At 37.5% G+C, this 19432-nt stretch overlaps 8 protein-coding genes and 1 long non-coding RNA gene across 11 annotated transcripts; 4 read left to right on the forward strand and 5 right to left on the reverse strand.

Annotated features, from left to right (window-relative positions):
* Window positions 1-60: 60 nt before the first annotated feature.
* On the reverse strand, window positions 61-7145 carry LOC100639027 (cortactin-binding protein 2-like). The gene is made up of 20 exons (XM_019996387.1): window positions 6720-7145; window positions 6497-6670; window positions 6247-6346; window positions 5980-6133; window positions 5675-5851; window positions 5489-5612; window positions 5074-5357; window positions 4716-5021; window positions 4489-4666; window positions 4387-4438; window positions 4143-4349; window positions 3953-4096; window positions 3800-3897; window positions 3089-3146; window positions 2887-3044; window positions 1700-1789; window positions 1584-1648; window positions 1458-1530; window positions 1339-1399; window positions 61-1275 (listed from the first exon to the last, which is right to left on the reverse strand). Exons 1-20 carry the CDS (start codon window positions 7042-7044, stop codon window positions 195-197), a joined length of 3909 nt encoding a protein of 1302 aa, XP_019851946.1. The 5' UTR covers window positions 7045-7145; the 3' UTR covers window positions 61-194.
* Window positions 7146-7255: 110 nt separating this feature from the next.
* LOC100631909 (uncharacterized) lies at window positions 7256-8556 on the reverse strand. The gene is made up of 4 exons (XM_019996390.1): window positions 8436-8556; window positions 7944-8073; window positions 7841-7899; window positions 7256-7577 (listed from the first exon to the last, which is right to left on the reverse strand). The coding sequence occupies exons 1-4, from the start codon at window positions 8526-8528 to the stop codon at window positions 7383-7385; spliced, it is 477 nt and encodes a 158-aa protein (XP_019851949.1). The 5' UTR covers window positions 8529-8556; the 3' UTR covers window positions 7256-7382.
* A 44-nt stretch (window positions 8557-8600) lies between these two features.
* Window positions 8601-10901, forward strand: LOC100639153 (uncharacterized protein DDB_G0271670-like; the record flags this gene model as incomplete). Its single annotated transcript, XM_019996375.1, has 3 exons — window positions 8601-8705; window positions 8781-8912; window positions 9176-10901. Coding segments are annotated over exons 1-3 (1941 nt in total), but the record flags the coding sequence as incomplete, so codon positions are not given.
* Window positions 10902-10907: 6 nt separating this feature from the next.
* On the forward strand, window positions 10908-11698 carry LOC109581914 (uncharacterized). The gene is made up of 3 exons (XM_019996401.1): window positions 10908-11264; window positions 11317-11369; window positions 11444-11698. The coding sequence occupies exons 1-3, from the start codon at window positions 10947-10949 to the stop codon at window positions 11559-11561; spliced, it is 489 nt and encodes a 162-aa protein (XP_019851960.1). The 5' UTR covers window positions 10908-10946; the 3' UTR covers window positions 11562-11698.
* Window positions 11551-12042, reverse strand: LOC105312743 (uncharacterized). The gene is made up of 3 exons (XR_898155.2): window positions 11936-12042; window positions 11775-11877; window positions 11551-11720 (listed from the first exon to the last, which is right to left on the reverse strand). It is a non-coding gene; the product is annotated as an uncharacterized LOC105312743 (long non-coding RNA).
* A 19-nt stretch (window positions 12043-12061) lies between these two features.
* Window positions 12062-14156, reverse strand: LOC100632036 (creatine kinase B-type-like). 2 transcript variants are annotated; one of them, XM_011405619.2, is made up of 12 exons: window positions 14063-14156; window positions 13900-14012; window positions 13820-13840; window positions 13690-13775; window positions 13471-13608; window positions 13288-13380; window positions 13117-13239; window positions 12967-13065; window positions 12829-12914; window positions 12513-12771; window positions 12331-12456; window positions 12062-12271 (listed from the first exon to the last, which is right to left on the reverse strand). In XM_011405619.2, the coding sequence occupies exons 2-12, from the start codon at window positions 14006-14008 to the stop codon at window positions 12164-12166; spliced, it is 1248 nt and encodes a 415-aa protein (XP_011403921.1). In that variant the 5' UTR covers window positions 14009-14012; window positions 14063-14156; the 3' UTR covers window positions 12062-12163. The 2 variants fall into 2 exon arrangements, with proteins under 2 accessions (XP_011403921.1, XP_019851955.1); XM_019996396.1 differs by lacking the exon at window positions 13820-13840.
* Window positions 14157-14176: 20 nt separating this feature from the next.
* Window positions 14177-16258, forward strand: LOC100632161 (ras-related GTP-binding protein C-like). 2 transcript variants are annotated; one of them, XM_019996397.1, is made up of 14 exons: window positions 14177-14296; window positions 14353-14417; window positions 14473-14553; window positions 14599-14693; window positions 14737-14768; window positions 14818-14976; window positions 15018-15087; window positions 15290-15405; window positions 15449-15523; window positions 15569-15633; window positions 15676-15753; window positions 15846-15938; window positions 15997-16093; window positions 16136-16258. In XM_019996397.1, exons 1-14 carry the CDS (start codon window positions 14192-14194, stop codon window positions 16202-16204), a joined length of 1200 nt encoding a protein of 399 aa, XP_019851956.1. In that variant the 5' UTR covers window positions 14177-14191; the 3' UTR covers window positions 16205-16258. The 2 variants fall into 2 exon arrangements, with proteins under 2 accessions (XP_019851956.1, XP_003386626.3); XM_003386578.3 differs by having other exon boundaries at window positions 14177-14290.
* On the reverse strand, window positions 16219-16866 carry LOC105312744 (uncharacterized). The gene is made up of 3 exons (XM_011405618.2): window positions 16623-16866; window positions 16401-16555; window positions 16219-16341 (listed from the first exon to the last, which is right to left on the reverse strand). Exons 1-3 carry the CDS (start codon window positions 16842-16844, stop codon window positions 16236-16238), a joined length of 483 nt encoding a protein of 160 aa, XP_011403920.2. The 5' UTR covers window positions 16845-16866; the 3' UTR covers window positions 16219-16235.
* A 145-nt stretch (window positions 16867-17011) lies between these two features.
* Window positions 17012-19374, forward strand: LOC109581911 (uncharacterized). The gene is made up of 4 exons (XM_019996391.1): window positions 17012-17096; window positions 17151-18488; window positions 18545-18694; window positions 18740-19374. The coding sequence occupies exons 1-4, from the start codon at window positions 17042-17044 to the stop codon at window positions 19345-19347; spliced, it is 2151 nt and encodes a 716-aa protein (XP_019851950.1). The 5' UTR covers window positions 17012-17041; the 3' UTR covers window positions 19348-19374.
* The last annotated feature ends 58 nt before the right edge of the window (window positions 19375-19432 follow it).

Below are 19432 nucleotides of genomic sequence, written 5' to 3' on the forward strand. Positions count from 1 at the left end.
GGGATAACTTGATTCATAGTCTATTGTGAGTTGTATAGTACAATAGTTCATTTGCTGATCTGTGGTTTGGTACATTGGCATAGTTACAATAGTTCATAGTATAGATAAAGAATATAGGATGGTATAACATTATTCTAATGAAATGTACAGTATAATTTATAAAATAATGAAATCAGCTAGTTAATAGCAGGAGGTTACATTTCAACCACACTCTCCTCCAGCCTCCAGCTAAGGAGTGAGGTACTCATCCTCTGATTGTGTGGCTTCTTTGGCGACTGATAAGTATCAGAACCAACTTTAGTCGGTAAACTTAACTTCCGTGACTTCTGAAGAGCATCAGAAGCACATGCTCCAAGGCTAGCTGAATAAAGTGCTTGATACGAACGAGAGAATCTCCTTGTTCTAGGAGATACAACCACAGGGAGACCATTACTAGTCTCTTTATTAGTAACATCAACTGAACAAGACTCAGCATCATTTGAACCACTGATAGGCTGGGAACTGAGCCCATTCTCATTAACAACACTAGTTGTCTTACCATTAGTTTGACCACTCACATAAGAACTAGTATCATCAATGATTCCATCAAGACTCGACGTTCTCTTAAACTCACTAGTTGAGTTATAGCTAGTGTTTCTCATTAGATCAGAATTAAAGGAATTACTCAATGAATCGGTGGAACTCCTTCTTGAATCAGAGTAGCCAGAAGAGGCAGTGCTGATCTGTCTTGGATGATACGGAGCAGTAGAGGCAGAGAATGGACGAGGTGAGTCACTGCTAGGAGACACCATTGAAACAGTGTGATACACGTTCTCATCAGAACGACTTAAGACTTGAGGTAAACTATGAGCTTCTAATAAGTTAGATATTCTCGGGTGACGAGTTTGGCGTATTTTATTTAAACTTTGATCGGAGGAGAGTTTAGCTACAGGAGAAGTATTTCCTTCAGCTGAAAGAGGACGGATGGACTCAAGTTTATCAGAGAGAGAATGGGAAGGAGAGTGGTTTGCTGGAGGTGTACTAGTAGTAGACGACTGAACTGAAATAACATGATGAGGAGCTTGGGCTTTAGTAACTCTCTGGTCATCCATTCTTTCATCAGACGACATCATCACGTCAAACAATTCATCCATGCTCTCCTTTTTCTCCTGGTCTAGCTCTTTCTTTTTCTTTCTCTTCAGTTTTCCACTTGAACTCTTTCCTGATCCTTTGCCATCTTCTTCTTCCAGTGCATAAAGTGAAGCTCTCGATCCTTTGAATAAAGACCTCCTCAACCTACAAGAATAATAAGAGATGAATGAATCATTTAAATTATTACTAAAATTATTATTAGCTTACGTTGAATTTTTAGAGAAAAAACTGCCACTTCTTGGTCTCTGTGGTTTATTAAGATCACCAGCTATTGAGAGAATTGAATTATAAATTAATTAAAAGTGATACACATTAATGTACTGTACTTGATGCTGAAAGATCTTCTATCGATTTGACGGCAGCTGCAACAGAAACCCATTGATTAGTTTTAGCAAGATCCTAATTGATAAATAATCAATAAATTAATGCCTTTATCTACAGTATCTGCATACTATAGAACTGATTGATTTCTTTGAATAGGTTCTTTTAATTTTAGGAGATTTTGTATCTCTAGCACCTGCAGGCACAGAACAATCATTGGGACATTGTATATTACAGAGAGTTGTACTTTTATCAACAGCAGTTGATTGACCAGGAGGAACAAACAATAAATCATTATCACTGAAGCTGTACAGAGCAGAAAGGAAGTCTTTGAGAGCTACAAAGGATAATAAAAAATGTAAACTGCACTTATGTTGTGTTGACTCATTCCAATCAAAATTTGATTTTTAATGAACAAGTTAAAGTGTCTTAAAATATCGGGCCAAATTAAGTACCTGTACTAAATACATGGTATTGGCACAAGTTTTGCCAAAAATGAAAAGTAGAAAATTCTCCATTTTTATCAGATTTTCTGATACATATTTATGTACTTATGCTGTGTACAAAGTTTGAGCTCATTCCGACTTCAATTTTTCAAGTTACGGCCATTTTAAGAAAATGCCAAAATTTTGAAAAATACCCAAGGCTATGTCCATAGTTTTTTCCAAAAAATGGCTCCGAAATCACCCCATATTTTTATTACAATTTCTGATACATATTGATGTCCTTATGCTGTGTAGAAAGTTTGAGCTCATTCCAATTCCAATTTTTAGAGTTACGGCCATTTTAAGAAAACGCCAAAATTTTGAAAAATACCCAAGGCTATAGTCCATGGTTTTTTTCAAAAAATGGCCAAAAAATCACTCCAAATTTTTATTACATTTTCTGATACATATTGATGTCCTTATGCTGTGTAAAAAGTTTGAGCTCATTCCGACTTCAATTTTTCGAGTTACGGCCATTTTAAGAAAATGCCAAAATTTTGAAAAATACCCAAGGCTATAGCCTTGGGTATTTTTCAAAATTTTGGTTTTTTTCAAAAAATGGCCAAAAAATCACTCCAAATTTTTATTGCATTTTTTGATACATATTGATGTCCTTATGCTGTGTAGAAAGTTTGAACTTATTCCGACTTTAATTTTTCGAGTTACGGCCATTTTAAGAAAACGCCAAAATTTGGAAAATTATCCAAGGCTATAGTCCATGGTTTTTTCCAAAAAATGTCCAAAAAATCACTCCAAATTTTTATTACATTTTCTGATACATATTGATGTCCTTATGCTGTGTAGAAAGTTTGAGCTGATTCCGACTTCAATTTTTCGAGTTACGGCCATCTTAAGAAAACGCCAAAATTTGGAAAAATACCCAAGGCTATTGCCTTTGGTTTTTTCCAAAAAATGATAGAGTTTTTCATATTTTGTTAGTTATTAGTACCTTGTGGTGGGAGGGGACATGTTGAGCTGATGAGTCGATGGATTATGAAGAATACTAAACTCTTAAAAGTCGCCTCTTGCTTCTTCTGCTGGTTTGTTGTCAGTAAATGTTCCTTTAGCTTTGGAATTACATGAAATGACCAAAGCTCAGCAAACCAACTAGTGAAGCAGAAAAATTAATAAAATAAATTAATAAATAATACTTGTAAATACTGTCTGCATTGTTACTCAAAACAGGGCAATTGAGAAATAACTTCACTCCTAGAGAATAACACAGTTATACATTGATGATGATGATAATAATAACAATAATAATAATAATAATAATAATAATAATAATAATAATAATAATAATAATAATAATAATAATAATAATAATAATAATAATAATAATAATAATAATAACAATAATAATAATAATAATAATAATAATAATAATAATAATAATAATAATAATAATAATAATAATAATAATAATAATAATAATAATAATAAGTTCCAATGGCTATAGAGACCCTAGGAGGATGGAGTCCCATTGCCATTAAGGTCATTAGAGCCCTCAGTCACTATCTTAGAGCTTGCTCAGGTCTCCCTGCTGCTGAGCTCTCTGACCATCTTTTCCAGAGGCTCTCTATCTCTCTCTGGCATGCTAATGCTCAAATGTGGCTTGGTCGCCTTCCTATTATCCCATCTGTTTTGGATGGCCAGTGTTAATTGACTTTCTTTCTTAAAGTCCTTTGTCTTATCTTTTGTCTTTTTATGTTTTGTTTCTCTTATTTCTTGTTTTGTCCTTAGTGTACTTTATTGTGTATGCCTTGTGTTGTATAATAATAATAATAATGATGATAATAATAATAATAATAATAATAATAATAATAATGAATAATGAATAATGATGATAATGATGGTGATACCTAGTGTTAATTCATGTAGCCCCAATTGTTGTATGTAGTAATTGTATATCAACCAAAACTGCCACACCCACACCACTGCTTGATACACATAATCAGACCTTTATATAAAGACAATTAACTTTAATAATTATTAATTATAAACTATAAACTTACTTAAGAGGTAGGGTCCCTTTGTTAATGTGAACTAGTTCTTTAAAGTAAGTCCTGTACAGCTGGCCCAGGATCGGCTCCTCTGAGTCACATAACCATATATGGGCATACGACTCCATCACTTCACGAGGCAGACCAGACCCACTTCTATTTTTAGAATCATATGACCACACCCCTAGTCCCGCCCACTCACTTTGTGAACAATGTCCGAGTAGCTATTACATAACATTGCTCCGATAGTTTATAGTTCCCAGTGGGTATAAAGGACTCTTCATTGTTATCATTTAAATCTAAATAAATGCTCTCTCCAGTTGAATAATGTTCCAATAGTGAGGAGAGGGTGTAGAGTACATCACGATACTGTATCTTATCGACTCCTTCCATTACTAGCAAAGAGGAACTGAGACAAAATACAATTAATTAATGAATTAGTTTACTGTGGTGAATCTGAAGTTGTTTCTGCTGATTCTGAGCAAGGAATTAAAATGCCTATTATTAATAAATCCTCAAATTGTAAAGGCGTACATTAATATTCTTACCATTATCATAAAGGAGGGACACAAGATGGGCTCGGGTATAACTTGGTCTCAATGGTATGTGAATTTTGTCTATTTTTGCTGACGTTACACTTTTGAGAGATGCAGCAATGTGTCCTGATATTTGATTCAAGTCAATTTCCAAAGGTCCGTGGATAATGACACACTTTGACTTCAATAACTATTGAAATTAATTAATTAATAAATAACGACATTAAATAATTAATTACTTGATTTGTGTATTTCTCCAGTACGTCTTGAGGAATCATTGAGGTATAGCTGATGCGCTGGTATCCATTGTCAAGATGAACTTCAATTTCCAGCAATTCTCCTGCTTCTTCCAGTTCAACTAATGCTTCATAAGGACTCCGCCCTTCACAGCCACGCCTCTCACTGCCCCACCCACCAGTAGACCAGGTGTATTGTCCTATCTTGATGTCTTTCATGGCGGAGGAGAGATCATTCAATGGTTTAAAAGAAGAGCATCTTTTAGAAAGAACGTCTTTCATTTCTTGAAGTAACGTCACACTATCAGTCTATTAATAATTAATATTAATTAATTAATTAATTAATTACCGGTTCACATACTTGACACAATTGATTCAAGTCTTCATCAATGGTTCCAATCAATCTCTTTTGATTCAAGTAGGTATCACTCTCAGTAAACTTGTTCTCAAACCTCTCGTTGTATTTCTGAGAATATTCAAACTCCTTGAAACAGCTGCTGACCAGCCACTTGAGGTCATCCCAGTTATGATGAGTCAGCAGTTTAATGCGTCCTATTCTATAATCTCCAGAGGAGGAGGAGGAGGAGGAGGAGGAGGAGGAGAAAGAATGTCCTTCATGAACAAGAACTAAAGCTTCTTTGTGATCTAAAGGAGAAGGAAGACACAACTTATTGTGAGAAACTGTAATTGGCAGGAAAGAGATGGTGAATACATGACAAAGACACAATAATAAACAAAAGACAGATATACACTAAATATTTATTAATTATTATTACTTCTTGTTGATAGAAGTACAGTGCAGTCTGGACTGCCTGTGACCAGATCAAGAGCTGTCCTTCCATCAAATGACATTAGGTTAGGATTAACCTCAGGACAAGATAAAAGAACCATTAAACATTTCTAGAGAGAGAGAGAGAGAGGGAGAGGGGAGCTACTGCAGTGATTGTGTACATTGAAGGTACCATGTGTTTCTTTTCTGCTGCAATGTGAAGTGGTGTATATCCAGTGCTGAACTCTTGTCCATTTAGTAATGAGGACACAGACTGAGGAGGAAGAGAAGCTCTGATGGAGACTAGCAACAATCTCAACTCATTATCCAAACAACTAGACACAGCTGCATGGAAGAGACTCCTACCGCCCTACAAAACATAAACAAGTACAAGTACTGACACATCGTGAGGTGAGCCTGTGTTGATAAGAAGTGCAAGCAGCTGATAACGGATAAGAGAGAAGAGAGAAAAGAGGAGATAACGGAGGGAAGCCTCACTGTAGTCAGGAGAGAGAGGCCAGGGCTGTGACTCTTCAACAGTAACTGAACACAATCAGTTTGACCAGCTACCAGTGCAATGTATAATGGAGTCTGGCCTTTAGAATCTTGCAAATCAACTTCAGCACCATATTGTAATAATACCTTAATACAACTAAAGAAAGATTAATAGTGTGAATGTGATTGTCAACAAGTGAAGATCAAGTAGAAAGAGTATTAATACAATAGAAAGGTGACATCATTCCAATAAAGTGTTATTATGGTTACCTTTTGAATCCATTGTTAGCAGCTGTATGTAAAGGAGGGAGTGAGCTTAAACCAGATTCATTTGGACTCACACCACCTTTGAGTAACACTTGAACACAATCTAATGACAAACAAAGCAGACATCAAGGGATTAATGGCTTCTACTTATCACACAACAACATATTCACACCATGATTGATGATAATACATGCATGTAAATGTACAAACAAATCTTGGTAATTATTTAGAGAATAACACAGTAATAACATACTTATGCTTCTTTCTTCAACAGCTAAATGCAACAACTGGGTCCCATACTGAAGCAATGCCTCTCGCTCACTATCTGAAGCGCTCCTACTATCAGTATTGTCTTGAAGAATGGCTACAAGTTGTTTGTAGTTGCCTAGTTTAATGGCTGCACAGGCTTTATCAAAAGAACTAGAATCTTCAAAAGAAAGAGACGGTAAATATGCGTGAGTGGAGTCCAGGCTTACCTGAGGTACTTGTGTCTTTTTGCTGTAAAGGAGCTAGTGTTTCTTGTACCTCATCAGGCATCTCTTGTAGGACAGCATCATAAAATTCCCGAGAGAAGGCTCGAGGTAAAGCAGGAGGGAAATTACTAACGGAAGAAGAACTGGAGGCACTTCTAGTGTAATCTTGTTGTTCCTCTCCTGGTGGTTCAGGCTCCAGCTTGTCTTTGAGACAGACCAATAGCTGCAGCAGAGCTTGTTTCTGAGCTTCAGCCTCAGCCTCTGCTGCAAAACGAAGCTCCTTTTCCAAAGATAGCAAGTTTGAAAGATCTTCTCTGGTCTTCTCCATCCCAGGAATCTCCACTGAACTAACACGAGGTATCAACAGCTCCAGGAAGTAAAGGAACAGCTAGAGTAGTAGCAGTACTGCAGAGTTTGCGTCAGTTTTGCTACTTTTTAACAACAAACACGCCCCCGGAAAATGAATATTAGACCCACGCCCCTAATTAATTAATATTCATTAGCCTTGACTTAATAAATAATAATTAGTTCATTATTCATTACATTCTTAGGATTCTTATAAACAAGGGATTCTCTTCCATATAAGGAGAGATTGAAAAGCACACAATCATTAATAAATCATACAATAAAGTGATGAAAAGGTTGTTTATAGTTCTGCAATAGTTATTAATGATGATATGAAGAACTAAGGACACAGAGCCTCTTAGGGCTCTTCTCAATATCGCTAGTTTCTCTCTCTCTCTTTCTCTCATTGACATCACAAGTTAATGAATCTTTCCTACCACTAGCCTGTAAAGTGTTAGCAAAGAAAATGTCTTCTTTAATGATAGAACGTGATGATCTTTTACCAGGTGTAGGAGACTAAAAGAAATAAAACAGAAAACCTTCATACTTAGAGTGCAGTTATCATTAACAATAAACAATATGATATAAGGCACATATCACAATGGTGTTTACAAAAGTACTTAAAAGCACATTAATTAATAGAGTGATGGCACTAATGATGTAAATTACAAAGTGTCACTAAAACAGATACCACTTCATATAATAAAAGGAGGCCAGCAAATAAAAGGACAGCTGGTACAGTCCAAAGACACAATACAATACATAAGGACAATAGTTACATTTTGTTTTGTTGCTTCAGTTTCATTATCTGATAACCCATCGGCGGAACAATAACTACCTATTAGATAATAATATCAACAAAATGGTGGCTGTTCCCCATACCACATTCACTAGGTACAGTAAGGTCAATGTCACCTTCTGAGTCCGTCTCCTCCTCTTCCGTGTAGCCATCATCTGATGGTATATCAACTACTCCACCACCTTCTTCCCATGGAAGGTATTCATGATTATACTGTACAACAAAGACACACCAGTCAGTAATCATTCACAGGATGTCAGTACTCAGTAGGTATCACTAACAGTTACTCAACAATCAGGATAAAGTCCCTGTACTATCTATCATACAGGGACTTTTGCCCAATTTTGACAAAAATAAAAAGTAGAGAAATCTCCATTTTTATTACATTTTCTTATGCATATACATGGTCTTGAACTGATTCCAATCAAAATTGATTTTAAAAAGTTGCTTTTTAGCTCATTAAAATAGAAGAAATAAAAATGGTTTTTGTCAAAAAATAATTATAATAATTTCAGCACATTTATTACTTTACAATAATAATAATAACAATAATTGTAAAATTTAATAATATTTACTTTTAATACAATCCTGTCATAAGTTGGAGCAAATTTTGTGTCATTCTCTACAAGTTTATGACACACTTCATCTAGCTCCTTAAGATCCGCCATCTTGGATTTCTATTTTAACCCCTTGACAAAACCTATTTTAACCCTTTCATAACTGGCTCTTTGGCACAAGACAAGTCTAAAAGTACAGTACATTATGCCAGTTAGAAAGGACAGTATTATTGTGAAGTGTGAGCTCTTTCTGAGTGATGATTCCTGCAACTTTCCAAACCAAATATGGTAATATATTATAAGCTGCTTGTGATTTGAGAGTTTTCTCATAATTTTGTATTTTGATGTATTTTAATTGAGCAGTGACTATATAAAGGACACATATGGAGAGTGTAAGATACTGACAGTTACGAGGAAGACTGGTGAATCTGAAGTTGAGTATTATATTGTACTAAAGTTTACTGACTGTGGCCATGCTAACAGAGTCAAGCAAAGGTAACTGTGTATCATATATACATACTGGTAGGGGGACGGACTGAGTTTAATGAAAATGTATTGGTTGTACATTCTGCCATGTGGAGTTTGAATTGACCAATCAGATTTGTTGTAAAACTATCCTCTTATCAGATGATCTTGCCACAAAAATTTGTGACAAGTTGTTAGTATGTCAACGTACATGTTTCTTTATTATTACTGTTGTTGTTATTATTTATTATTTATTGTTGCTGTTATTATTTCTATTATTTATTTTGTTTCAGGTATCATGGTCGTTGTTTGTTCTCTGCTATGCTCTCCTGCTCATTCTTTGAGTCTCAGCTACCAGTGACATACATCACTCACTCAATGCTAGCCAATCTTCTTGAAAAAGCAAATTCAACAACTTCAACTAAAAAGAAGAAGAAAACAGTCTCAGTTGAGAAAGAGCAGGAGAAGTGGATGTGGGAGCACGGCCTGCTGGAGGAGGAACAGGAAGAAGGCCATTGCGTGTTCTTTACCGAGAGGGAGACCAGCGAAGAGACTGAGGCAGTGCAAGCTAGTACTAGCTCTGGAGGTAGAACAGTCATCACGGCCTCTACCTCTAGAGACATCAGTAGAGAGGAACCTGTTCACAGTGAGAGGCCTACTGGGAGCAGCAGAACTGATGATTATTACTCGGTGAAGAACATGCTTGCCTCTAGAGGAGCTAGAAACATGAAACAAGAGAAAAGCAGCAGCGGAGATGAGTCTGATGATGACGATAATGAGTTATCAGAAGATCGTAGGCACATTCACCAATCTGGAGTTGGGTTCTTATTGCAGAGAATCCAAGGAAGTTCATCTAGTGGTTCCAACGTCAAAGAAAAGGAAACAGAGAAGGAAAGGAAAGAGAAAAGGAGGACACACAAAGAGGAAGAGAGTAAGAAGTGGAAGAGTCTGTATCAGACTCTTGAGTCTAAAAGAGGAAGGAGAGGCTATGAGAAATCAAGAGCTGATTCAATATCATCTCGGGATTCATCAGTTGATCATTCATCAAGACACAGAGTGTCCCATTTAAGAGACAGATCAATTGATTCAAACAGAACCTCACATTATTCCAGAGATTCATCTCTTGATGATTCAAGGCGTAAATCACGTGATAAAGTATACTCAACCACAACCTCACGGGACTCGTCGCTGGATTCATCAGTTGACAGAAGTAAAGCCTCAAAACGAGCAAGAAACCTTTCAGCTGACAGTTCATCTAGTGATTCTAGTGACCCTGGGTCAAGGGAAAGGAGAAAGAAGGGACGCCATCATGAGAGAAGTGACAAATACTCAACTAGCAGCAGCAGTAGCTCAAGAAGAAGAGAGAAGGAGCGTTTTGTATCGAAAGAGAAGAAACCTTATAAGAGCAGCAACAGCAGCAGCAGTACCTCAGTGAAGAGAAGACACGAGACAACAAGAGGAAAGGAACCATCACCTGTGGAGGAGAAGAGGAAACGACACAAGCAGAAGGAGACACCCACTAAAGCTAGTCCAACGACTTCTTTGGCCAGACCGACTACTACCACAGCTACCGTGACCACACCTACCACTTCAGCCACTACTGCTACTGTGACCACACCCACTAAAGTATCAAATTTGGCCACACCCAACAGCACTAACTCTCCTATACCAAACCCAATCCAGTTCCTTCAATCTGGTTTCACTGGTACATCTACTTCATTGGGAGGGGCTCCGTTGCTAGGGGGAGGAGCTCCATCTCTAGGGGGAGGGGGAGGTTCTTTGTTCCCCCTAATCCCTCCCTTTCCCCTCTCTCTCCCTCCCTCGTCTAATGGCTCCCCTGTTCCTCTAATGGTCCCAATATACCTACCACCAGACTATAGACAATTACTAACAGGAGGAGGGACTAATGGCAGCAAAGAACTACCCACTGGGGGAGCAGCTGTGAGTACAGGGGGGACTGGGATCTCAGGGGGAGGCGGGGATTCAGGAGGAGGTGGGGGTTCAGGAGGAGGTGGGGGTTCAGGGGGGACTGGGGGAAGGAGGTCGAGGTCTGGTACCCCTCTTATGGACGAGACACCAGTTACCATGGTAACACTGGCCCCTCCTGTTAAGGATGAGAATTCATCAGAGAATAACATTAATATATCAGAGAATGTATCACTGTGCCCTCCAGGAGAGGAGGAGGAGAATATAAGAACAGCTCCAGGAGGAGCTACAGTTACCAATGAGATAGGAATACAGACTGAAGGGGAGGAGTCTGCAGCAGTAGAGCCTGTGGGGGTGGAGTCTGAGGAGGAGGAGGAGTCTGAGGTCGATGAGTATGCAGGGGTTAAGGTTGGACCTGAGGTTGACTTTAAAAGAATGAAATCTAAAATATTGAAGGTATCAATTTGATGATTATTATTATTATTATTATTATTATTATTATTTCTAGAGTTATTTGGACAAAGCTAATATATTAGTGGCATCAGCAAGAGTAATGTCAAAGTATGAAGCATGACAGCTTACACATGCATTGTGCCTAAAATTGAGTGGAATTATATAATATTGTCATCCTCTAGTACTGACAGTAAGAACAAAGATGTGATATTGAGATCTTTAAGGAAGTCATTATCAGCTCTTGGTAAGAGGGGATTGAGAGAGTTCAGAGTTGGAGCTGGCATAATTAAACAAGAATGACCATTAAACTGTTTCTTGATCATTAATCATTAGTTATTCATTATATTGCAACTGATTACTTAATTGATTATCAATCATTGTCCTTGTTGTTGTGTTTCATTGGAATGCTTTTCATTATTGCTTTCTTTGTACATTTACCAATCAAATTGACTGATCCATCTGCATAGTTTGATTAAGGATTATCTTCTGTACAATTATTATAATTATTCCTACCTGGTGATTTCTCAAATATTAAACCAGTTCCAAACACATCTTCATATTTTCCTTGAAAGACTAAACTCCCAACCTGCACTAAAGGTTGACCTGTTTCTAAACCCTGGCCCCCCCAGAGATTGATAATGGACATTCAAATAATCAACCAGTAATATGCTTGCCAATATGAAGCAGGACTTGTCCTTAACTAGATCAGGATTGGGTAGTCCTGCCAATTCAAACATTACTATTTCTTCCTCGCCCTCCATTTTGTATCAATGAAAAGCGTGGGTGTTAGCTTAAAGGTGTGAGATTATGCGTGGGTGTTAGCTCAATCAACAACAACTGACAATGCATAAACAATGTTTATAATAGTATTGTTTGTTTATAGTTTTGTTTGTTTATAGTCTTCACTTCTTCTTTGGTATAAGATGGTCAATGGAGTTCCCTCTCTCCAGGAGTTTCTCCATTTCAATGAGTAGCTCCACTCCATCAATAAGTGTTTGTACCAGCTGCACCTATTAAATGTAATGTGTTCACATACAGTGTATCATTCATTGTACAGCAAAAGGCTTACCTCAGAGAATCCAAGACGGTCTGAGTTAGAAATATCAAAAGTACCTCCTTCAGCTTTAGTGTCCACACCTCCAGTCCCTCTCTTCTGTAGCCTCATTCTCTCAAGTATCTCGCTAAACATTGAGTGCTGCAAGTGAAAGTAAGCAATGATTCTATACACTTGTACTCTGTCCTATAACTTACTTTGGATAGTTTAGGTATTTTAATGTGGACACCAGCTCTCAGTCCTGTACCAAGGTTGGATGGGCAGGTCAGTATGTATCCCAAATGTGAGTTCCACATGAACTCCCTGTTGTCTTTCTTTATGACGTCCTCAACTTTCTTTAATCCAGTGCAGAACCTGTCAAAAACACGTCTCATGTTTCCACCTTTTTCCATAGAGATGACGCGAGTGTGATCCTCCTCATTAATCCACACTAGAAAGTTCTTCTTATCATTGTGCCTATAGACAGTATAAACATGATATACAGTTCATTGGATGCATTGAGTCCAGCATTACCATATTCCTCTGGCATCTGGCCAGTCTCTTGCCATACCAGAAGCAAGGAGTAAAGGAGACACTGGTTTATCAAACAAGAAGTGATCCTACACATACAGTGACACTAATCAGTAAATGATAGCTATTGCTTTTTTTTACATTGATCAGTTGGTCTTGTTCTGCTTCTGTCATTTTAGAAAGTGGATAATATTTTCCAGTAAACTCTCCTCCAAGATTAGCTAGAGCATTAGTCACAATCTATTGATGATTAATAAAATACTTCATGAATAACAAACATAATATTTTTACCTTTTCAACTTCTCTCCTCTCAGCCCTAGTGCATGCTGGTGGCAGGCTGAGCCCACGAATGCTACGGCCAGTACGGACACGAGACGAAAGTACGTACTTTTCATCAAACATACCTCCCCTGATCTGTCATTATATTAATTGATGATAATTTGTTTAAACCATTGGTGTTACTTTTGAAGAATCCAGATCTGTTGGGTGAGTGGCATTCTTTGAATAGCCGCCATGACGCTCATCAATGACAGGGTCAAAGAGATCAGCAAAAACCTGCAGAATGAGCATAATGATAACAATAGGTGTGCATAAGATGACATTAAGTACATTATGCTATTACTGAGGTATACGGCAAATACAAACCTGGTAGGACTCCTCATCTCCTGCAACCATGCCAACAGTTTTAATGAAAGGATGTCCAGGATTATCAACACCAGTTTGAATACACTGATCTAGTGTGTAGCCACTAGGTGTCTTCAAGTCACGCAAGCGAGCATAAATCTAAAGGAGTGCATGATCAGTGCATCATGTGTTATTCTGGCAATCTGGCCAACACAATGTACTCAGTGCAGTACTATATACCTGTGGTGTGAGGTTGCTGGCCATGACGTTGTTGTGTTTGGAGAGATCAGGATAATCAGCACTTGCAGGAAAGAGTTTGTAAGCCCCTGGAGATAAGAGAAATGAATTAATGACACATTTGAATGCATACTTGACACATCACCAGACTTGCCTGCATCAAATCATAATGCAAAGCAAAATATAAAACTAAATATTGCAAATACATCTTACCAGCAGCAGATCCAGCCTCCCCTCTCATGAAGTGACTAGTAACTAACAGTGTTCCTGCACCAAGAGCTGCAGCTCCAAGGACTTTGGGATTCCTTAAAAATGCAGCCATGCCTCTAGCAAAGAATGGAGGAATGAAGCTCAATATATAGTGAATACAACTCACTTTTAATAGCAGAAGAAGCACAACCAAAAATAAATAAAATAAATAAATAAATGAAGCCAACTGGCTGCTCTTCTCTCTAACTTTTGTTTGGCAGAGACGCTGTTACCATGGACACCACTATGAATATCAATGAGTTTACCTACTGCGCATGCGCAAAATGTCTATGGGTCATCTGACCATTGGATGGGATCAAAGTTAAGTGCAAGAGAACAAGAACTTCGTTCAATAGTAACAGTAATGGAAGATGAAGGGTGTTATGACTCTTATTATGTGGACCTTTCATTTTATAGATGTCACTGAATGGTGACCCAAGTGGCAGCTATCATGAGGTGGACTCATTTCCTGAAGGATACAAGTAAACACTAAATTTATATTCCAATATAAACTATCACCCTCTCACTCTCTTCCAGCTATGGAGATGAAGATGAGGTTATTGGAGCCGTGGGTGGTGTTGAAAACAAACCAAGGATACTATTAATGGGCCTAAGGAGGTGTGAACACGTAGTTACATGTACATGTACATTTCTTTTTCTTAGAAGTGGAAAGTCTTCGATTCAAAAGGTCGTCTTTCACAAACTGTCACCAAACGAGACACTCTTTCTTGAGAGCACAAGCAAAGTTGTCAAGGACGGTATGGCCCTATTATAATTTATTATTATTTTGCAATTATTTAGATATCAACAACAGTTCGTTTGTTCAGTTTCAAGTTAGTACTTTATATAGTTCCTAACCTACGCCATACCCTCTGGCTCTAGGTGTGGGATTTCCCTGGACAGATTGATTTCTTTGATCCAACGTTTGATTCAGAACAGATATTCGGTAGCTGTGGCTCATTGATATTTGTCATTGATGCTCAGGATGATTACAGACAGGCCTTGATCAGACTCCACCAGACATTAACAAAGGCTTTTCAAGTGAGGGAGAGAAAAGGAAGAATATATCATAATGTTTGTAGGTAAACCAGAATATAAAGTTTGAAGTGTTTATACATAAAGTGGATGGGCTTTCAGATGACAGGAAATGGGGTGAGAGTAGAATTGATTGTTACTGTCATGAGATGATGCTGGACATTTTCTGATACATATACATGGTCTGATGTTGTGTAGAAAGTTTGAACTGATTCCAATCAAATTTGAATTTTCTCTACGATTTTTAAAAGTTTCTCCAAAATCGGGTCACTTTGCTTAAAGTTCTTCCCATGTTTCTCATACCTTGTTTGTTCTGTAGAGGCTCAGAGAGACATTCAGACAAAGGCTACGTGTGATTTAGCTGATGCTGGTTTAGACGGACTACTCAGACCGTCCTTTTATCTCACCTCCATATACGATCACTCAATATTTGAAGTAAACCACACCTACCACCACACCCAGTCAGCATTATTTACAGGCTTTCAGTCGCGTTGTACAGAAACTAATCCCCCAATTACCAACACTGGAGAACCTTCTAAACATACTAGTATCAGTAAGAATAAAAATAATTATAATAATTTATTTGCTTGTTTTTTAGAACTGTGGTCTTGAAAAAGCATTCCTATTTGATGTAGTGAGTAAGATCTACATAGCAACTGACAGGTAACTAACTGATGAGTATGATACTCCATTACCATCTTCTAGCTCACCTGTGGACATGTTGTCTTATGAGTTGTGCTGTGATATGATTGATGTAGTCATTGATGTATCTTGTATATATGGGTAGGTAATTAATTAATAATGGGCAATTAATGAATGGTTAATTAATGAACTGTTAATTAATAATGGCTAATTAATGAATGGTTAATTACTAGGGATGATGTGGAGGCTTGTGCCTATGATCAACAAAGTGCCTCAATCATTAAACTAAGTAATGGAGTCATACTGTATCTGAGAGAAGTGAACAGGTACTGCTTTTATCATCATCATCATCATGTTTATTATCATGTTTATTATTTATTGAAGGTTCCTGGCGCTGGTTTGTTTAATAAGAGAAGAAGTATTTGAGAGGCAGGGACTGATCGAGTATAACTTTCATTGCTTCAGAGAATCGATCCAACAAGTGAGACAATGGACACCTACTTCATTTTATAATTCTCTGTAGGTATTTGAAGTGAGAAGAAAAACACAAGGACCTTTAACATCTTTGGGCAGTTATTCAGATGATAATTAATTGATTATTATTAATTGGTATTATTGTGCTGTTATGTTGCATTAAAGTATAAAACTGATGGTTTCATTAGCGGCTGTGCTCTCTCAGGTGTTTCAAAATCCAAACAAGGTTCTTCTCTTATAACTTCATCATCCTTACTAGTGGGTGGAGTTCATAATAATATCAATTAATAGTTGAATAAATATTATATATATACCTGGAGTATAATGATGGCTCTGGTGTTTTGTCAGTTGTTGTTTTCTTGTGTTTTGACTTAGAACCTACTGTCACTAGTTCTTCAAAACTAGTTTCAGACAGTTCTACCTGTTGCAATTCTTTGTATCTTTTAACATGATGTGGTATATTTAACACCTGCAGTGCAGGTCCAGGAATAAATGCATAATAATAAATGGATGGTATAAATATTATATATACTGACTTGTGTTGCTTTTTTATATCTTGTTGGGTTGAGCTCAGACTGTCCCGAGTGGTTATGTTCAGTGAATGGTTTCCTTCTCTTCTCTGGCGTTAGGCTCAAGGCTCCTGATGGTTTCAAAGCTTCAGGAGGAGCTGAAGGCACAACTGCAGCTCTGGGCTCCATTTTATTTATGACGTCACCGTTGTTTACTATCACTTCCTGTTTCGTCACATCCGGTTTCATTCACTTCCTGTTTACTAATTTCCTGCCAGTTTCTATATTTTTTTATTTCTAAGGATTCTTGGGCCTTGGCCATGGGGCATCTCACCTCAAGACATAACAAAGGCACCACCAGCCTGACTCGCTCCAGACACACTGGCTAGTACTCACCACACACACACAGAGTGACTCTCTCCTGCTCTCTTCAAACTGCTGTTACAATGTTGCTAGTAGTTTTTCTGCTTTATTCATTCCTAATTGTTGCAGGATCAGCAAGTATGATACCATCTTTATGCTATAAAATAAATTATATATTTGTATTTGCTGCAGGTACTGCCCCCACTAATTTTGGTACTAATTTCCAGTTGGGTTTCCTAAGGAACTACAGAGGACTCAGCGACACTAAGTTAGGTTTCTATATCACATCTAACTGTACCCACGGACTAGTTAATATTACCATACTCTACTATGAGCCTAGTGTCACTAGTATTAGTGAAGTTTTCAGCTGTGAGTCTTATTTTGAGGTGAAAGATCTCCCTCTAAGTTTAATGACGAGCTCCAACTCAGGTTATCGTCAGAGTATCAAGATATCAACTGTCAATTCTAGTCAGTATATTTCTGTTCTTGCATATAACTGGCAAAATGGAAGTGTAGGCGAGTACATGGGTCTACCCTGTGTTGATTCATACCCAGTACCTATCAAGTATGAGTATTACTTGGTGTCAGTACAAACTCCATTGCATGAACACCATCAGTTGTGGAGCGAGGCCCTCATCATCAGCTGTCGTTCCAATACCAGCATCACCATAACACCAGCAGTGGGAATGAGTTTACCAGAGGAATTGGGATCTGATGTATACGTCTGGGTAGAGGAGGGTGGATCGCATGATTTGGTACTTGATTCTGGCGATTCTCTTTACATTGGGGCACCAAACAGTGACATCACTGGTAGTCATATTGCATCATCAGGTCCCCTGACAGTCATTAGTGGTCATGAGTGTGCCAATATACCCACAGATAGGAAATACTGTGATCATTTTGTGCAGCAAATACCTCCTGCAATGACGTGGGGAAAGGAGTTTTTCCTATCACCTTTTCTGGGTAAAGAGAATGGTCAGTATTATAAGATAGTGACATCTAGAAACGGATCTGTTATAAGTCACAATTGTAATGAAGCTGGGCGTATATACCTTCCTTATGCTGGAGACTATGCAATGATCCATGTGAACTCAACTACCTCTTGCTACTTGGCATCAAATGTACCAATACTAGTCGTTCAAATAGCTACTAGCTCTGGCATTGAAGAGTGTACATCAGGTGATCCATTCTTGGTTACAGTCCAACCAACTGAACAATACGTAGAACATTTTAGTTTTAGAATTCACTCAACAGATCAATTCTCAAAGAACTTTATTGGAATATTAACAACAAATCCTTCCCTTGTACTGTATGATGGGGTACCTTTACTAGAAACAAAATGGATACCAATACATAGTTTGACTGGAACTATCTCTGGCTATAGCTATCATTTTGAAGGATCCTCTGGGCTCCATAGCGTATCATTTACAAGAGGCTCTGGTACTGTATTCCTTTATGGGTACCAGTGCGACCCTGAGAGAGGTTATGGATATACTGCTTCAGTGCAATTTAAACAACTTCATGCAACAGGTTAAATATTCTTAAAAACTTTCAAGTATAAAATAATCCTTTATATTTAATACTAGGTCCAAAGGTGCATTTTGTAAATGAAATTGAACAGAAAGAAGAGGAAGATTGGCAGTATCTGCAGGTAAGTATAGGAGGGGATCATGATGAACTGTTTAAACTAACGATTGGACTAGCTCTTAATGTCACTGTACAAGAAATGAGTAATGGTAAGTTGTTGAACTAAAGACAATAGATTTGACTCTAATTTTTAGGCAGAATTTATTACCAGATCTATCCAGTAGTTAATCAGTCTAATACTTCTTCTATCCTTCAAGTTAAATTTAACATTCAAACGATCATTAATGCTCTTCAAAGTCCAATTGAAGGTGATAGGTATAATGTTACAGTAGCTCTAACTACAGACAGTAAAGGATCTTTTATTGCTTCTCCGAGTGTCTTGAGGTTTGAGATTGAAATCCCATCAGTGAAAAGTGTGATAGCACCTACACTGTCATCAATATCAGCAATACAATCAACTAATTCTCAGTACAAGTCTTCTTCATTTCAGTTCTCTTCATCTGGTTATTATTCATCTCATGTATCTCCTATCACTTCGGTAACTACTTCTCCTGTATCTTCCACTGGGTCATTACCTTCCTCTTCTCTTCTCATACTAACTGAAGGAGCAGCACAAAGGCCTCCTGATCAACAGTTACTGTACTTTATTGTACTATCAGTGATTACTGCTGTACTGTTCATCATTAGTATTGTTGCACTAATGGCAGTTGTGATGGTCGTAATTTTAAGGAGACAAAAATTAATGTCCAGAGATTGTGAAGGAAAGGTATCGGCAGTGAATCCAATAACAACTGAAGGATAACACTAATTATTATTATTATTATTATTATTATTATTATTATTATTATTATTAATTTGCTACTATTAAACACTATTAATAATTTGAA

The sequence above is a fragment of the Amphimedon queenslandica genome, unplaced genomic scaffold (assembly GCF_000090795.2).
Source record: "Amphimedon queenslandica unplaced genomic scaffold, v1.1 AMPQUscaffold_13411, whole genome shotgun sequence".
NCBI classification, from domain to species: Eukaryota; Metazoa; Porifera; class Demospongiae; order Haplosclerida; family Niphatidae; genus Amphimedon; species Amphimedon queenslandica.

What these genes read in the sequence shown, in the direction of transcription:
- LOC109581914 (XM_019996401.1), top strand. Translation starts at nt 10,947, where the DNA reads ATGGACGAGACACCAGTTACCATGGTAACACTGGCCCCTCCTGTTAAG. An exon ending in TGAAATCTAAAATATTGAAG is followed by an intron (nt 11,265 to 11,316) that starts GTATCAATTTGA and finishes TATTATTTCTAG; the next exon opens with AGTTATTTGGACAAAGCTAA. An exon ending in TCAGCAAGAGTAATGTCAAA is followed by an intron (nt 11,370 to 11,443) that starts GTATGAAGCATG and finishes GTCATCCTCTAG; the next exon opens with TACTGACAGTAAGAACAAAG.
- LOC100631909 (XM_019996390.1), bottom strand. Translation starts at nt 8,528, where the DNA reads ATGGCGGATCTTAAGGAGCTAGATGAAGTGTGTCATAAACTTGTAGAG. An exon ending in TACTGTACCTAGTGAATGTG is followed by an intron (nt 7,900 to 7,943) that starts GTATGGGGAACA and finishes ATTATCTAATAG; the next exon opens with GTAGTTATTGTTCCGCCGAT. An exon ending in CTGAAGCAACAAAACAAAAT is followed by an intron (nt 7,578 to 7,840) that starts GTAACTATTGTC and finishes TATTTCTTTTAG; the next exon opens with TCTCCTACACCTGGTAAAAG.
- LOC109581911 (XM_019996391.1), top strand. Translation starts at nt 17,042, where the DNA reads ATGTTGCTAGTAGTTTTTCTGCTTTATTCATTCCTAATTGTTGCAGGA. An exon ending in AATTGTTGCAGGATCAGCAA is followed by an intron (nt 17,097 to 17,150) that starts GTATGATACCAT and finishes TATTTGCTGCAG; the next exon opens with GTACTGCCCCCACTAATTTT. An exon ending in TAAACAACTTCATGCAACAG is followed by an intron (nt 18,489 to 18,544) that starts GTTAAATATTCT and finishes ATTTAATACTAG; the next exon opens with GTCCAAAGGTGCATTTTGTA.
- LOC100632036 (XM_011405619.2), bottom strand. Translation starts at nt 14,008, where the DNA reads ATGGCTGCATTTTTAAGGAATCCCAAAGTCCTTGGAGCTGCAGCTCTT. An exon ending in AGAGGAGAGAAGTTGAAAAG is followed by an intron (nt 13,066 to 13,116) that starts GTAAAAATATTA and finishes AATCATCAATAG; the next exon opens with ATTGTGACTAATGCTCTAGC. An exon ending in AAATACCTAAACTATCCAAA is followed by an intron (nt 12,457 to 12,512) that starts GTAAGTTATAGG and finishes TTTCACTTGCAG; the next exon opens with CACTCAATGTTTAGCGAGAT.
- LOC105312744 (XM_011405618.2), bottom strand. Translation starts at nt 16,844, where the DNA reads ATGAAACCGGATGTGACGAAACAGGAAGTGATAGTAAACAACGGTGAC. An exon ending in GATATAAAAAAGCAACACAA is followed by an intron (nt 16,556 to 16,622) that starts GTCAGTATATAT and finishes CCTGCACTGCAG; the next exon opens with GTGTTAAATATACCACATCA. An exon ending in GAGCCATCATTATACTCCAG is followed by an intron (nt 16,342 to 16,400) that starts GTATATATATAA and finishes TCCACCCACTAG; the next exon opens with TAAGGATGATGAAGTTATAA.
- LOC100639027 (XM_019996387.1), bottom strand. Translation starts at nt 7,044, where the DNA reads ATGGAGAAGACCAGAGAAGATCTTTCAAACTTGCTATCTTTGGAAAAG. An exon ending in ATCAACTGCTGTTGATAAAA is followed by an intron (nt 1,649 to 1,699) that starts GTACAACTCTCT and finishes CTGTGCCTGCAG; the next exon opens with GTGCTAGAGATACAAAATCT. An exon ending in AGAAATCAATCAGTTCTATA is followed by an intron (nt 1,531 to 1,583) that starts GTATGCAGATAC and finishes TTTATCAATTAG; the next exon opens with GATCTTGCTAAAACTAATCA.
- LOC100632161 (XM_019996397.1), top strand. Translation starts at nt 14,192, where the DNA reads ATGAGTTTACCTACTGCGCATGCGCAAAATGTCTATGGGTCATCTGAC. An exon ending in TCATTTCCTGAAGGATACAA is followed by an intron (nt 14,418 to 14,472) that starts GTAAACACTAAA and finishes ACTCTCTTCCAG; the next exon opens with CTATGGAGATGAAGATGAGG. An exon ending in CTATTAATGGGCCTAAGGAG is followed by an intron (nt 14,554 to 14,598) that starts GTGTGAACACGT and finishes TCTTTTTCTTAG; the next exon opens with AAGTGGAAAGTCTTCGATTC.